This window comes from Tachysurus fulvidraco, chromosome 2, assembly GCF_022655615.1.
Source record: "Tachysurus fulvidraco isolate hzauxx_2018 chromosome 2, HZAU_PFXX_2.0, whole genome shotgun sequence".
Taxonomy (NCBI): domain Eukaryota; kingdom Metazoa; phylum Chordata; class Actinopteri; order Siluriformes; family Bagridae; genus Tachysurus; species Tachysurus fulvidraco.
This window is the reverse complement of record NC_062519.1, coordinates 21,659,580-21,676,860: the sequence shown is the minus strand read 5'-3', so window position 1 is coordinate 21,676,860 and position 17,281 is coordinate 21,659,580. Positions and strand designations below refer to the sequence as shown.

General features: G+C 38.7%; 1 protein-coding gene across 1 annotated transcript; it reads left to right on the top strand.

The window, feature by feature from the left end:
* The first annotated feature begins 420 nt into the window (after positions 1 to 420).
* On the top strand, positions 421 to 15,529 carry kif14 (kinesin family member 14). Its single transcript, XM_027176138.2, is given in 31 exon segments — positions 421 to 612; positions 761 to 1,620; positions 1,724 to 1,978; positions 2,189 to 2,276; positions 3,524 to 3,622; positions 4,030 to 4,082; positions 4,168 to 4,198; positions 4,494 to 4,601; positions 4,745 to 4,861; positions 4,988 to 5,106; positions 5,532 to 5,704; positions 5,947 to 6,094; positions 6,172 to 6,235; positions 6,342 to 6,526; positions 7,302 to 7,404; positions 7,498 to 7,652; positions 8,006 to 8,153; positions 8,251 to 8,403; positions 8,680 to 8,812; positions 9,195 to 9,288; positions 9,552 to 9,693; positions 10,986 to 11,092; positions 11,411 to 11,511; positions 11,704 to 11,940; positions 12,087 to 12,274; positions 13,348 to 13,500; positions 13,637 to 13,759; positions 13,901 to 13,975; positions 14,515 to 14,656; positions 14,759 to 15,003; positions 15,005 to 15,529. Coding segments are annotated over 30 exon segments (4,635 nt in total). The 5' UTR covers positions 421 to 612; positions 761 to 802; the 3' UTR covers positions 15,083 to 15,529.
* Positions 15,530 to 17,281: the final 1,752 nt, after the last annotated feature.

Here is a 17,281-nt window from a genome sequence, read left to right as displayed (position 1 = left end):
AATTGGTATATGGTATAGAACAATATTCAACACGTGACGTATTCTCGTGGACACAATAAAGATTTACTGTATCCTTCTACAGCATTAACACACCATGTCTTCATGGAGCTCTGTGCTTTGATGGAACAGGGACATTGTCATGAAGGAACAGGGTTTGTGTGTCTCAGTTACAGTGAAGGGAAACTGTAACGCTGCAGTGTGTAAAGATGTGTCTTTGTAACCTTGTGGAAAAGTTCAGGGAAGATCCATGTATGGGGTATTATAGTCTGATGTCCACATACTTTTGGACAGATAATATGGTGCAAGTCCCAACTAAGCTGCTCTGTATCTTTTTGTAATTTAATGTTGTGTTGCTGTGAAACAAATATACTATCAGGAAATGTCACTCCAAGCTGTTAAAAGGTGTTAATAATATTGTGGAACAGCATTACAGAGCTGTCCCTCTAGTGTACACAGCGCCCTCTGCTGGTAAATGGGCATAATTACACCGCCTTCTCAAGGCCTCCGTGACGTCACCGCACCGAACGGACCAATCACGTTCCTCTAGTGTGGTTTGAATTGAAGCGGTAAGATGGCGGCGTAGACAAGAGGAGCTTTATTACAGTGTAAAAGGTAAACAAAGGCTTTAAGTCTGTATTCCGCACGAACGCCCAGATTTTAACTTTATTTTATTAGGTAAACATGGTTTAAGGTTGATGTGTAAATAAACAGGTCATGAAGTTAAATTCTTTGTTAATCAGATATTATTTAATTTAACTAGTGAACATTACAAGAACCTGAGAAAGCTCTGAGAAGGAGAAAGATGGATCATAAGGAAGTGTCTGTGTGTAACAGTAGAGACATTAACAAGACCTTCATCGTCTCCACACTGGTGAACAAGTGTGATGGTGGAGCTTCCACTGCTGGTCTCAGTCTCCAAAGAAGAAACAGAAACAACACATTGACTGGGAATCAAGAAACATCTGAAAATACAGAGAACCAGCAATGTGATGGGAGACAGTTACGTTTACAGAGGAGAACCAGAGGAGGAAATCCGCACACATCCACGATGACTGAGACACAAACATGGACTAGTGCAAAGTGTGTGTTTGAGCCAAACACCAGAACAGCTTCAGTTCCTCCTCTGCGATCTGTCAGTCTGAGAGAAAGAGGACTTAAAGATGGGATCAAGGCTGTAAACTCACATGTAAAGACTATAGAGAAAGGAAAGAGCACAGAAAGACAACAGAACATTGTCTCAACTCCGAACGGGAAAACACAGTTTGAAAGAATTACTGTGAAGAAAGAAATTTTTGAAAAATTATCTGTGAAAGATCAGCCGAAACTATTAAAACAACCAGGTGTTGAAAGACTTAAGCAATCGAGCACTGACTCCGTGACTCCAGGTTCTGCCAATAAGAAGTTTAGGATTATTAGTGAAAACCGGAAGACGATATCTACAACGAGGAAGAACACAAGTCAACAAGCTCCAGTCTTCAACAGGAAGTCTAAACCTGCTCCGTGTCAAACACGAGCTTCTGCTGAATCTGTCAATCAAACTGAAGCTTTAACATCTAAAGAGCTGAAGATGGAAAACAGTGCAGTGACTGTGGCAGTGCGAGTAAGACCCTTCAGTCACAGGTAAAAGAAGAAAAAGCCATAGATATTACTACACTAAACCTCTGATTACTCAGTTATTATTCGAGATGATGTGATTTGTTGCTCATTTGTTGCTTTAATGCAGGGAAGAGAGTGAGAATGCCCGTCAGGTGATTTTCATGGAGAACCATGAGACTGTAGTTTGTCATCCTGACAATAAACAGACGTACACCTTCTCTTTTGACTTCTCCTTCTACTCAGCTGATAAAACTGACCCGAATTTCACTAGTCAGCAGATGATTTATGAAAAGTTGGCGAGACCCTTACTTGAAAGAGCATTTGAAGGATTTAACACCTGTCTTTTTGCATATGGACAAACAGGTTCGGGAAAATCCTACACGTAAGTAACATTTTTGCGTCCATCTTTCTGAAAAACAACTAAAGAAACGAGGGACAACAGACAAAGTGATTTAATATAATGACCTGATTGCCATCGTGCATGTGATACAGTCATCCTTGTAATCAATACAGTTCATATTCTATTAGAATACAGTCCAGATACAAGAGTTACGGAATTATACGTTTTATTTTCTTCTGACATTTATTTCAGTATGATGGGTTTTGGTGAGGAGGATGGAGTGATACCCAGATTCTGCGAGGAGCTTTTTGCACGGGTGTCAAGTGCTGATAAAAAAGAGGCGAGTTCTTTACATTTCATGTTCTGAGCTCATATACATCAAATTTTAAGGACTAGATTGTCTACTTTAGCCATGTCTCACCTGTCAGATAAACTTTTGTACACTTTTCTGGCCACAAGCTTCAGCTTGTTGAAGGCTGCAGGCTCACGTTGTACACTGACCTAGTGGACTCGTAACGACTATAATGTCCGTAACAGATGCTTGCTAGCTAGTTACTATTGCTCTTGGTGTCACATTAATTGCCTGCAGTTTGCCGAGACCAAGTTCATACCTTAATCCTGGGTTAATATCTGAGCACATGAACAAACTGGAAACAACATAATGCTTATAAACTTCCAGGTATAAACTTAAATTGGTTTGTTTTTTGTTTGAATTAAAGCTCCTAGTAACTTCTGAGCATTTAAAATCGCTGTGATGCTAATTACACTTAATTTCTTATTAAATAAATGTTTATCACTGATAGATTTTAGAAACACACTTATCAGCCATACCTGTAGCTGTACCTACTCATTCATACCGTTTACCGTCCAATCAGCCATTCATGTTGCAGAGCTGCATGCAGATACAGGTTAAGAGCTTCAGGTAATGTTCATCTCTGTGACGTTAACCATGGCTTGGCTCTTGATGCCAGTTGTCTGGGTATTTTTCTCAAACATGAAAATACTGTCTGAAAATAATCTCTCCTTAGAGTCTTACACACAACAGACTTTATACAGAATGTGGTATGGAAAAACAAACCCAATCAGTGAGCCTTATTTAAAAGAGATCTCAGAAGAGAACGAGCCCCTCAGATTGCTGAAACCTTCAGTCTGGAATGGATGAACAGCAGAAGACCACCTCAGGATCTGCTCGTGTCAGCTAAGAACAGGAATCTGTAACCGTCACGGGCACAGACTCGCCCTAACTGGACAGTATGGTTGATTTCAGATTAATCTAGATTTTACTTAAGTGTGGAAAAATGAATGTGGTCAACAACAACACTTAAACGATGCTCAATTGGTATCGTTTAAGTGTTGTTGTTGACCACATTCATTTTTCCACACTTAAGTATTGTAAACAAAAGGCATTTCGAACTGGTTCAATGAAGATGAACGCATCTTTATCATGGGTGACACAGTGTTGATTCGTGAGCCAACTCATGCAGTACTTATTGTCAATTATAAAACCTGTTCACACTCGAGGCTTTGGGACACTGAACATAAACGCAATACTGAAAGCAGATAAATGTTTCCACGTATTGATTACAGGTAGCTTGTCACCTGGAGATGAGCTACTTTGAGGTGTATAATGAGAAGATCCATGATTTGCTGGTGGTGATGGATGAGCAAAACCAAAAGAAGATGCCTGTAAGTAAAACATTTTGTTTCACTGAGATTGTGACCATGTGCCATAAAGCTTGGCTGTAACGTGTTACTCAGTCACTATGAAGGAATGTATTTATTCATTATCTGATTAATGCTAAAAATGGAACATGTGACATAAAATCAATTACAATGTGTAAAACTAGGAAGTCTTAGGAAAACTAAATCCTGTTAAATTAGTGTTATATATTTTGTGACAACAGTAAAAGTGATGGGTAAAGAAAAGAATAATTGTTGTTTTTTTTTCTCTGATCATTATTGTAAAAATCTGTTGAAGCAAAAATATTTAACACAAAGGTTGAAGAGTTGATCATCTACACAGTTTCTCTTTATTTACTGCATGTATTACAGTTTAATAATTCAGTCATGTACTTTGTCTGCATTTGTTGTAGCTGCGGGTCAGAGAGCACCCGACTGATGGGCCGTATGTCGCCGATCTTTCTACGTAAGCAATCCTTCAAATACTTTTTTGCCAGATGCTTTTATCAAAACTGGTCATGTTTTACATCAGTGTTATGTTTTTTAAACAGGAATGTGGTGAGCTCTTATGCTGATGTCCAGGTAATGAAACTGATCATTTACACCACATAGTCTTTTTTTCTTTCTTTTTCTTTCTTTTCTTTTCCTTTTCTTTTCTTTTCTTTTCTTTCTTTCTTTCTTTCTTTCTTTCTTTCTTTCTTTCTTTCTTTCTTTCTTTCTTTTTCTTTTCTTTCTTTCTTTCTTTCTTTCTTTCTTCCTTCCTTATGTTTATTTGCTTCTTTCCTTTCTTGATTGCCTGCTTTTTCTTGCTCTCTTCTTTTTAACCTGCAAGAATGTTAATAAATGGTGTCCATGCTTCCTTACTCTCCCATTTCAGACCTGGCTTGTGCTTGGAAACAAACAGCGAGCGACTGCTGCTACAGGCATGAATGACAAAAGCTCCAGGTCTCACTCTGTCTTCACGTTGGTCATGACTCAGACTAAGGTTAGTCCTCAAAGATAAATGATGCAATTTTTTGCAAATACAATTCCAGAATATATTGTTTTGGTCTGAAAAGCACATGAACAAAAAACAAAGTCAAAGAAAACGGTGCAGTTTAATTTGTTCTGTGTTGGTCCATGTGACAGACAGAGATAGTGGAAGGAGAAGAACATGATCACAGAATTATCAGCAGAATCAACCTGGTGGATTTAGCTGGCAGCGAGCGCTGTGCCACAGCTCAGACCAGTGGAGACCGACTGAGGGTACGCACTTTCACCACTATCCTCTTTTTTTTTTTTTTTAACTTATTTTAGAACATTGTAAAATCCTTTGCTGCAGAGGTCATTTCTATTCTAAATAAAAATGAAATGCTTCCTTTGTTTCATTAGGAAGGAGCAAGTATCAACAAGTCTTTGCTCACTCTGGGAAAGGTGATTTCTTCACTCTCTGAGCAAGCTCAGGGCAGAAAGAAAATCTTCATCCCATACAGAGAGTCGGTCCTGACATGGTAGGAAATACATTTGAATTTGTTTTTAAACCCAGTTTTGCTGTTGACCCTCAAGCCATGATGATGCCTCTGCTGCTCACAGGGATAGATGTCCTAGTTTGCACTGCTGCTCATTGGCTAGTCTTGCTTTGACAGTAAAGAGAATGTTATGCCATGTGTTCAGCATGATACTCAAACCCGTATACAGAACAGCAAACAACAATGAGAGCTCCAACAATGCTAACTGGCCCAAGAGCTCGTCCTTCATCTTTGCTGATGGCTGAGAGGCTTCAGAAAGCATGACTTCATTTCCTTATGCATTAATAATAATCTTTGACCATAGCAGTTGATTAGGACAAAAACATTTATTTACAATTTGTCTTGATCTGCAGTAAAGTTGTGAAAGAGTGAGTAAGTTCTATTTAAATTCTGTCTTTTATGTGCAGGTTACTGAAGGAAAGTCTGGGTGGTAACTCGAAGACTGCCATGATTGCAACGCTGAGTCCTGCCACGAGCAACGTGGACGAGAGCCTGAGCACTCTGCGCTACGCTCAGCAGGCTCGCCTCATCATCAACGTAGCCAAGGTCAACGAGGACACCAATGCCAAGCTGATCCGAGGTCAGTACGTCTGTGCCCCTGCTCTCTACACTCACATCAATTATCCGCCTTCTCTCCCTGCTGCTCAATTAGAGCTTGCCTTGACCCGAGTACACTTTTAGTTTCCTGGAATGGGGCAGTGCACAGCACAGTATTGCTCGGTGCACAGTGCTTCTTTATCATCCTCTCAGCAGAGGGCAGTAGATGAACACGATACCTACTTGGATATATGAATCCAGCCTGTTGCTTGTGTTCAACACCAGAGCTGAAAGCAGAGGTGGAGAAGCTGCGGGCCGCCCAAATGAGCTCACGGGGCATCGATCCAGAGAAGATGAGACAATTCCAGCAGGAAATCTTCACCCTGAAGACGCAACTCTCTCAGCAGGAACGTGAAATGGCTGAAGTGCACAGGTAATCACAAAGCACCTGCTTTGATTGATCAGGATTGTTCTGTGATGTTTCACACATTTTTGTTATTGTCTTTATAGGACATGGAAGGAGAAACTAGAGTACGCTGAGAGGAGGAAGCGTGAAGAGACCAAAGAGCTCCAGGTTGGTGTTTGCTGTTTATTCTGACTTCTAGCATCTAACAAGAGCTTTATTGGACTATAATGCTGCATGCTCATATTCTCTTTTTCCCTCCCTCACGATATATCAGCGTGTAGGCATCACATTTAAAGTGGATAACCGGCTCCCCAACCTTGTGAACCTGAATGAGGATCCTCAGCTGTCAGAGATGCTCTTATACATGATTAAGGAGGGGCAGACCAAGGTCGGCAAGCTCACGTCTGAGTCAGCCCACGACATCAAGCTCTCTGGGGCCCTTATTGCTGATGAACATTGGTAAGATGCCATAATAAAACAGCATAATACCCCATCTTGGTATCAGATTCCTTGAGTTCCACAAGGACACCTTTCTATTGGGAACTTTTACTGTTCATTTCAAGAAGAGTAGTGTCTGATTGGCTCCCATGTCATCCTATAATCTCTCAGATGAGTTTTTAAAAACATACCTGTGTAGAAATCAGTGTTAGCTAAACATCTACTAAGCTCATTTAATTGTAATAAAAAACAAAAAAACATTTAATGCAGTGATTATTATAGAATGGATTTAATTTATTTTTTTATTTCATTCTTGAGGAAGATTCAGCAGTGTTGGTTTTAAGTGTTTGAAGGTCATATTGACACTTTTTTTTCATTTGTACTTTTATGCACAGAATATGAAGGAAGGAACAAATATATTAGATTAATCAAGATTTTCTTTATTTTATCTTTAAATGCATGTGTATGTTAAGGTAGATTAACTTCTTGTTAATTATTCTTTGTGTGGTGACATGTATGAGGCAGTCCGTCTTAATATATAAAGTCACATGACAGATTTCTCTGGTATGTAAATCATCGTTCTTCACTTTTACTCACTGGTGTCACAGTGGTGCGTCTTGTGGAATAGAGGACTGGCTTTCATATGTGCTGTTAAGCACTGCTGTGGAGTGTGACCTCACAAATAAATTCAATGCTAGACGCTTGTGTTCTCAAGTGACCTCTAGTTTATAATATAATAAAATAAATAGAAAAGTTCTTAAGATGTTCACATGAAACATTGTTAATTCTCTTTCAGTATCATCTCCAATGTTAATGGCACAGTCAGCATCACACCCATGGAAAATGCCAAGACCTTTGTGAATGGAAGCCTTGTATCTGAAGCCACAATCCTCCACCATGTAAGTGAAATGAGACCTGGTGAAATCACAGACTTATAACGTTTATATAAGTTAGCAGCTAACGTCTTTATTAACATATTCCATTTTGTTAAGGGTGACCGAGTGATTCTTGGAGGAGATCACTATTTCCGCTTTAACCACCCGGCTGAGGTGCAGTGTGGGAAGCGAGTGTCCTGCTGGAGTAATGGAGATGGCCAGAAAGACTTTGAGTTTGCCAAAAATGAGCTACTTTCAGCTCAAAGAGCTCAGTGAGTTCATAAACTTTATTTATTTATTTATTTTTTATTTATTTTTTTTGTACATTGTAATTTTCATTTTTGAATTTTGGATTTATTCACACCAAAAAGTTCCTTCAAAAGTTTTGAATTCCGTCAAAACATTCATTTATAATCGTTTACATTAATTCAGACTGAGCACATGGTATAGGCAACTTTCTATAGTTTTTTGAGAGGTGTAAGCACTTGTAGATGGCGGTAAATTGGTAACATAGTATTTAATATATATATATATATATATATATATATATATATATATATATATATATATATATATATATATATATATAAAATATATATTATTTATTTATTTATTTAATCTCCAGACTGGAAGCAGAGATTGAAGATGCCCGACTTAAAGCCAAAGAGGAGATGATTCAGGGTATCCAAGTGGCCAGAGAAATGGCCCAGAAAGAGTTGTCTGATCAGAAGCTTCAGTATGAGAACCGGATCAAAAACCTGGAGAAAGAACTTGTACGTTAAAGCCTCTGCTCATGAGTAGAAGACTCAGCTTCTGTAGAGACTCTGCTTTTCTTTTCTTGTAAATAAGGAAGACCTGTTTAATTTTCAGGAGGAGGAGAATGAAAGAAAACACGCACATGAACTAGAAAGGCAGAAGGTCACAAACAAGATGGAGGAACTGCAGACGGCAAAATCTCTCCTGGAACAAGAAATGATCATGCACAAGAAACGCTTACAAATGGAGGCCCAGGCTGCCAGACAGGTACACGCCTTAATAGAGGGGTCATATGTAACCATGGTGATGATAAAAATCTGAGATTTTATCATCTAAATAAATGTTTCTACATGCAGCAAATTTAAAAGGTAGAAACATTTTGAGTAAAGAGTGTGATGTAATGAAAACTGTCACATTTCATTTTATAATTTATAAAGTGCATCACAGTTCAGTCTCAGCTTTATCCAAAAATGTAAATGTAGCTTGTGTGTAATAATAGAATGAAGTTTCCTCGTGTTAAAAAGCTTTATGTTTACTTTGCAGGCCATGGTTGATAATGATGTTCGACATGCTAAAATCCTTGAAGCGCTGGAAGCAGAGAAGAAAAAAATTGCTGAAGATCTAGCTGATATTCAGATGAAACGTGCCCTGAAGATGAATCAGACCCCCAAGACTGGTAGGTTTAATGTCCCTTTATAGCATTATAAATTTCATAGGTGCTTGAAAGATTCTGGTCAGCTTAAAACCTGCTGCAGGTATGTGGTTTTCTAGAGCAGAATAGTGTTACACATTAAAAAACAGTTCACAGTCAATTTATTGAAATATTTATTGGCCACACAGGTCATTTTTTTGCTTTTTATGCCACAGACTTTTGCATATTACACATAGTAACTGTTTATACATGTGTAAACCTGTAGCCTCTGGTTACTTGAAAATTATTTGTTTTTTGTCGTGTGTTTTAATTTTCAGTGTCTGCATGTAATATAATAAATGTTTGACTGCATTCTTTAATAATTTGTGTTTTAATAATGCGTTTTATTTCCCATTGTTTTATGTAGCTCCTCCACAGTGGCATGCCATGAAATTGTCGCTTATGATTGAAGAAGCGAACAAGATAAGTGCCAAATTCAGGAAACACACAGTGTTTGGCAGGTTTGCTTATCTATCTATCTATCTATCTATCTATCTATCTATCTATCTATCTATCTATCTATCTATCTATCTATCTATCTATCTGTCTGTCTGTCTGTCTGTCTGTCTGTCTGTCTGTCTGTCTGTCTGTCTGTCTGTCTGTCTATCTATCTATCTATCTATCTATTGCTATCTTTGCTTGTAGTTTTCACTTTCTGGATTTAAAACAGGACTTCAGTAGGAAGTAAATGAAACCAAATGACCTGAATTTTCCTCCTTTGCAGACATGAAGTATCTGAGACAGGGAGTGTCGGAGGAAACACTGAACTGCAAATCCAAGTACAGAACACTAAATTGGGCATCTCTACCTTTTGGAGCATGGAGAAATTCCAGAGCAACCTGGCTGTCATGAGAGAGATGGAACGGGTACAAACAAACTTTTTATTTTAAATCCATACATAGACTACGTACAAAGCTTTTACATATTAATTATTTTGTGATTTTATACTGACTGAATGAACTTCAGAATTAGTAGAGTTTATGCTGTATTTATGCTTTTGTCAGCATATAATGTGTTCTTGTTGCTGATCTTCAGTTAAGTCCAGCTGAGTTCATGATTCTTCAATTCCCCAAGGTCCATGTTAAACCCAGTATCTTGAATGCTTTCCTATTCACTATACATGCTCATTTCTAAGTCTTTAGCCTAAGCTGTGTCTGAAACTGTGTTTTATTCATTATATTGTGCACTATTTTCAGGGGGTGCCATTTGTATTAGTATCCAAAAAATAATGGACACTGGTTTGATTTATACATACCTGCAATGAGGGGGACAAGATGATAGCATTTCTTTAGACCTAGAACAGGAATTAATTTCTACAATCATGTATAATGGTTGACTGTTTTATACGTAGCTCAGTTAATTTATTGTTTCCTTTTAGTTTGAAGCAAATTTAAACATTTTGTGAATAGCTTTATAAAATGTAATTACTAATGCAGAGAGTTGAACAAAAACATAACGTTTCTATTAATCAAATTAAAATTCGAATTTGTTGTGGTCAGGGCTCTGTGCATCTCTTCATGGAGATTTGTGCACAGGTCACAGATCAGTCAGTAAGCAGTGTTAAACTCGTCACAGAGCGGTCAGTAAGCAGTGTTGCGCTCGTCACAGAGCGGTCAGTAAGCAGTGTTGCGCTCGTCACAGAGCGGTCAGTAAGCAGTGTTACGCTCGTCACAGAGCGGTCAGTAAGCAGTGTTGCGCTCGTCACAGAGCGGTCAGTAAGCAGTGTTGCGCTCGTCACAGAGCGGTCAGTAAGCAGTGTTACGCTCGTCACAGAGCGGTCAGTAAGCAGTGTTACGCTCGTCACAGAGCGGTCAGTAAGCAGTGTTGCGCTCGTCACAGAGCGGTCAGTAAGCAGTGTTACGCTCGTCACAGAGCGGTCAGTAAGCAGTGTTACGCTCGTCACAGAGCGGTCAGTAAGCAGTGTTACGCTCGTCACAGAGCGGTCAGTAAGCAGTGTTACGCTCGTCACAGAGCGGTCAGTAAGCAGTGTTGCGCTCGTCACAGAGCGGTCAGTAAGCAGTGTTACGCTCGTCACAGAGCGGTCAGAAAGCAGTGTTGCGCTCGTCACAGAGCGGTCATGTCCTCACAAAACAGACAGAAAGCCCGTTTTTTAATCTGTTTCTCTTTTATTCAAGCTAGTTGATTTTCTTGCTTTCAGGGAGTTTGCACCTCTAAAGATGACGACGATGTGTTTTACGATCCCAACGATCACTGGGAACCAGATATATCTTCAGCATCTGCAGAGTCTTCTTTTTCTCGGAGAAGGTACTTTTTATTTCTTTCGCTTGTAATTTCAGTCATTTATAAATAATCTGTTGTTTTAATAAACTAGCTAAGATTGATCAATAAAAACAGTTCACAAATGACTATCAATAAATATGACAGTAATATGTATGTTATTGAACTGCTCTTAAAGTGTTATGTGACATTTTATCTGTAAAAATGTATGCTGTAACTTATATGTGCTTCAGAAGAAAGGAAAATATGTGCTTCACTGCTTTTTTTTTATTTTTTACTAAAATATAATAAATGTCACACATTAATATGCTACAACTCACTGACTTTGTTGTTGTTGTTCCTCAGGAGCAGGAGTCTGTTGAAGAGCAGGCGCATCTCAGGACGACTCTACGAGATCCGAGTGCACCCCATTCAGAGTTTAAACTGCACCTCCCCACAGCCCACAGGTAGGAGCCTGATCTTTATGTATTTATTTTTAATTTCTCTGAAATGGCTTTATTTTCAGAATGGTAACTGGCTGTACTCCTAACCATATACTCCTAACATTTCCTAAAAAAGTTCATACATACAATTGCTATACTGGATAAAATACAAATTCAGATGCTTTGTTCCTGTGTGTGTGTTCTTTTCTTCTTTAGGCCTGATTAGCATGAGCAAACCCCCTTCATTTCACTCCGGCAGTTCAGACTTGGCCTTGCCTAGCATCTGCAAAGATCTGATAGCTGCCACGGTTTCCCGTTTACGTGCCAGTTCATCATCGGAAGAGAGCGAGAGCCTGGCAGACAAACTCACCCTGGACCTTTTGTCTATTTTTAATGCTGCAAATGTCATTGCAGGCTTGTACAGCAAGCTGGATGACAACAGCCAAGAAAACTGTGAGCTTTTCCTAATTTAAACAACCATAAATGATTGCAGTGTCAGTACATGAGAACACTGCGGACTTCAGTCATGTTGTATGTTATGCTGTAATTCTACCTTTTCAGATATTCTCAGTTTTTTTTGTGTGTGTGTGTGTGTGTAGTGTTTGCATGCAACACTGAAGCACAGACTCATCTTGTGAAAGCGACCTCGGCTATTGAGAGAGCCGTGTTCATTACCATGCACTGGGTCTCCAACATCAGCTCCAGCACTCAGTCAGTCTCCCACAAGGTGGAGGAGCTCAAGACTGAAGTAAAGAACACAGGAGGATATTTTCAGCTCCTTATTCAGGTACATGGGAAGATCATGTCCGCTTTGACACATGACTAGTATAAATATTACTGACATTTATGATTATTTATGCACTCAGCTTAAAACCTTTGAGCCTCTGTTAAGGCTTTGCTTGTTCACTACACAGGGCTTATCATTTTTAACAGGTCACACACTTGCCAAAATAACTGTAAAATATTGTAACAAGTGAGTAACAAGTCATACATGCTATAAGTATGGTCTTTTTAGTTGTGAGGAAAAAAAATTTCAGGAATGAGTAGATGAATGTAAAAATGCTAATGCTAATTGGATGAATTGAGGCTCAAATTGTGGTTGATTTGATTACCATTTGGATGTGGATCTAAATCCTGACAGAGCATGTCAGAGATGGCTATGAGGAACAAGACAAAAACGGGAACTATCAGGGTGTTGCCAGATTGTGAGATTATAAATCATTAGAGTTTACAGCTCTGGAAGAAAAAATGTTTGATACAAGAGATGCCATGGCTTGTGTACCTCCAGACAAGGCTTTTCTGCTACTTGAGCTAAAGCAATGGTCAGATCAGGCACAAATAATATTCTCCTGGTGGAATGTGAAGTTAGGTGAAGAAGAAAGGATGTTGGAGTGAAAATTTTCACTGCATATCAACATTATATAGGTGAACTTTGTTTGACCTGTGAGTTTGTCTTGTGTGGGAATACACACTAACTGTGGTCTCTGAGAGTCTTCTATAATATTGTTATGCTGTTGCTTGAAGAACAGCTAGAAAAAACTAATGTAGAGTGAGAGAGAAAGGAGGCAGGGCTGGTGAAGAAAGGACTGTTTAATGACAAGATTGTTTTCAATAAATCATCATAGTTGGGGCTTTTGAGCTCATCCTGTTAAAACATTACCCACCTTTGTTGCTGGAGCTCTGTGCACAATTGTCATGATGGGAAACGGTTTGTATCTCTCAGTTCCCATGAAGGGAAACTTTCCCAGTGAAGGGAAACTTAGACATTTAATACCCCAAGTTGCTTGTTTTTTTTTTTTGTTTTTTTTTTATAAAACTTTCATTTAAAATTTTAACTCAAAGTCTATTCTGTTTCTTCAGGGCTGTGAATCTGAAATCTCGTCTATGGTGACAGAGGCCCAGAGGAAGATTTGTAGGAGTACATATGCAGCTCTGAGCACCACTGCTCACCTGGCAGCAGTAACCGGCACACAGCTCCATCTGACTGATCACGGATCAGACGCTGTAGGCAAAGTGAGCTTCTGTTTGTAATAGATTGACTTCATGTCTTCAGCTCGATTATTTGTTCTTTTTCATACTCTTTCAAATACATTTTTACGCATATACAAATAATTTTTTTACTTCTTTCTCCATCCCCGCTTCACCTCAGAGGTCTGCTGGGATGTGTGTGTGGGAGGGAATGTGCCGAGGTGTGCGAGCTCTTCTGGAGGAGGCTCTCCTTATCAGCAGAGAGATGCTCCGACACGCTCAGTTAGCTCAACCTAGAACTCAGGTTATTTTTCTTCAGCTCCATTTCATTATTTAACATACTGCAGGAATGTTAAGACTTTTTCATGCCCATATTTGGAATAACTGTTTATTAGTTCTCTTCATTGTCTCATGTATTTAATATTTAAACCAAATTGTTCTACAGATTTTACAAAACCTTAAAGTGAAAATGCTGGAGGTGGCAAAGAATTTGCAAAGCTACATTCAGTGCAACATTTTGGTATGTTTTTAACTTTTATCGGTGTGAGGCTTTACTTTATGCTTATTGTAGCCGTTTTCAGCTGTGCTGTCATTTAGATAATGTACGTGTCCAACCAAATGTCATCCATCACCTGAGCGTTATTGTTTTTGTGCACACAAACTGCAGCCCCTTTTGTAAACATTGGTGCTATTATTCTTTTATTTGTCCCTCGGATGCTGGAACACAAAGATTAGTGCTGGCAGATCTTCTTGATCCCACAGATTTATTGTAGGGGTGGGCAACACAAACTCAAACATATACAGTATATGAGCCTCATATTAGTGCAGTATTTTTTATATGCACTGTCAAGTTACTACATTTTAAGACTTTATAAAAACATCATAACATCTACACAGAACGTGTAAAATAAAAAACCTTTACTGATGGGATATTTAAGCTTGATTATGTAGAATGGTGAATGGATATCAAAAGCTCAGGCAAAATATGTTAAGATAAAGTTTAATATGTATGTAGTGTTTTTATCCATCGGTGTTCCTGTGACTTTCTGCCTTGTCCAGGAGAAGCTTGACCCTCTGGAGAACGATCCTGAGAGAGACGAGGCTGTGCAGTTGGGACGTCTGATAAACACGGCCTCCAAGCTCTTTCAGCTAAACCATGCTCTCCAGCAGCTTCACTCCACCTTGTCTCGCACTCTGAGAGGTAAGTCTCTGCCTCTGTTCTTCTGCATCAGTATTTACGTTCATATAGTTTTTTTACCGTATTGAAATAAATATATCTCTGCATGTGTTTTTTTTTCTACAGGTAGAGGCAGCGATGTTGGTCTCAGATCATTCAGAGATACAGTCCAGTCTGTGACCAGGACAATTAGTGGCCTTGTGCATGGATTACCGAGACAGATGGACGTTTGCTCCGCTGATACTCTCCAGCTGCCGTGTTTAAAGAGCGTCATGGACGCACGAGATGACCTGCACTCTGCATTGTGCTCTTTAGCAGAACTGTTTGTTGAGAAAAACGATGAAAATGTAGGAACCAGCTCAAGGCCCAACAAACCGGACCGTTCCTAAAACCGTGTATTCACTGTCCTCAGGTGTCCGCTCGTGCTCCAGAGACGTTTGCTGGGTTTGAGCTGCCTGTCTGTCACATACAAGAGAAATGTTCTTCACACCAGTAGAAACACTAAAGAAATATCCAACATGCAAATTTTTCCATGAAGTGGCATTATAACTTTAGAGGTACTGTAATCTTTTTTTAGCCGTGATTATAATTGTGTGGGGATGAAAATTACATTTCTCATGCCTTTTTATATATAATATAGATAAGGGTGGGTATTTCTTGTATATTTCCAAGGATATAGCAACAAGGTGCAGGTGGTTATGCAAAAAAATGATTATTGCATCTTTTCCCCATATCTACAATACACTCTTTTTGTCTGCACTGTTTTGCGGCTTTGCACAACCGTTTTACAACTCGCATGTAATACACGTCCCTTTTATTAAACAAGAGTTTCTTTACAATCATGTAATAATAAGTTATGTATTATTATTTTTCCTAATAAACACAGATATAGCTGCAGTGCTGTGTTTCATTGAGCTGCAGATCAGGTACTGCTTAAGCTCTCTCTGTCATCATTCATATTTGTCTGGTCCTGAGCTTCTCTGTGATGTATCAGGAACTGTCATGTTAATTTCTGCCATCACTTGTGACAGTCTTATCGATACTTTATAAATGAAGGTGAGTCAACACCAGAATTATTGCTCCTCTACAAGAGAATATGCGATCATGGGAACACTGGGAATAAGGTGAGAATACGCCCCGAATCCTGAAAATAACATGGCGCTTTTAACATTTAGAGTCAATCAAAACAAATAGCTACTTTTAGGTTGAAACCGCGGGGAGATTGAAACGTGTCCTACATCAACACCGAATCGGTCATGTGAACTCACAGGGTTTTGCAAAACTAGCTGTTTTTTGCTTTTGTGATTAAAATTTTATTAAAATCATAAATATCATGAAATGGAATTCTAGGCCTCCATTGTTGCAGGACTGACATTATTGTGTGAAAAGAAAACTGAGTCCTAAGTGTTGTGCAAAAATGGGGCCTGGACCATTTCTGTTCTTAAACAAAGCAAATATTTTCTTCTTAATTTAACAGACTAGAGTCATCATTTAGAAGACATTAAGCTGGATTAGGTATAATCAACATATACTAATAATAAAAATCAAGCAACAGTGGCAGGACAAAACCCAATGATGAAGATCAGCTAATTTTCTTTGAATGAAAGAAGGCTGTTAAAATGGTACACGGTTAAATCATAAATATATTTCTAGAGCTGGCATAATTCCATGTTCCAGGAAAAAGCACATCACAATAAATATCAAATATAAATTTTTTATTATAATAATCCTTCATCTTAAGTAACTACATTCTCCTGGTCAGATGGTTGGATCCTGGGAACACTGGCTGTGAGGTGGAAATAAACCCTGGCTGGGAAACGACTATCTTTAAGCAACATGCACACAGTGTTTTAAAATGTTAGTTTGTTTCTCTGAATTACATAAAATACTCGCATATACATTACTGTGCCAAAGTTTTAGGCAGGTGTGAAAACATTCTGTAAAGGTGTTATGTCTTATTTCAAATGAGTTGACGTTAGTCGGTCCTTTGCCAAGCTTTCAAATAAATTATAAATTGTACCTTCAAAGGGGTGATGAAAGTTGCAGCAAATGGCACGTTCAATATTACTAACACTGAAGCAGCGTGTGTAAATGAACCTTTATCGAAACTTGTAGCCAAAGGGTTAATAAGGGCTGGGAGTTTACGTGCGAGGGCCCGCCCTCGCTGCTTGCAGCAGTGCACATGTTTGGGCTATGTAGACCCAAACAAACATTAGTGGAAATAGAAATGCCTATTGGCATTGAATTGCATTGAATTGGCATTAAATGCAAAAGGAAATTCTAGTACTTTCTCAATCCAATTCAATGCCAATAGGCATTTCTGTGATTGACCAGCAGGTTAGATGATTAAAGTGGTACAAATTATATCCAATGAGAGGTCAAAACAAACAAAATATCTCCAAAATCAAAAAGTCTTGTAAAAACTATATGCCTCTATGCCTTTCCTTTGTTCTCTAGATTAATCTAACAGGTGAGCAGCGGCCATCTTAACTTTAAGGCCATCTCAAGCTCTGTCAAATTAAAGGTATCAACTTAAGGGTATGGGTGCTCCTATAGCACATATTACCATTTTACCAAAAACAAAAAATGGCTCTTACATATCCCGCCCTTTATAGCTACCACGAGAAGCAAGCTATTAATCAAATCAAA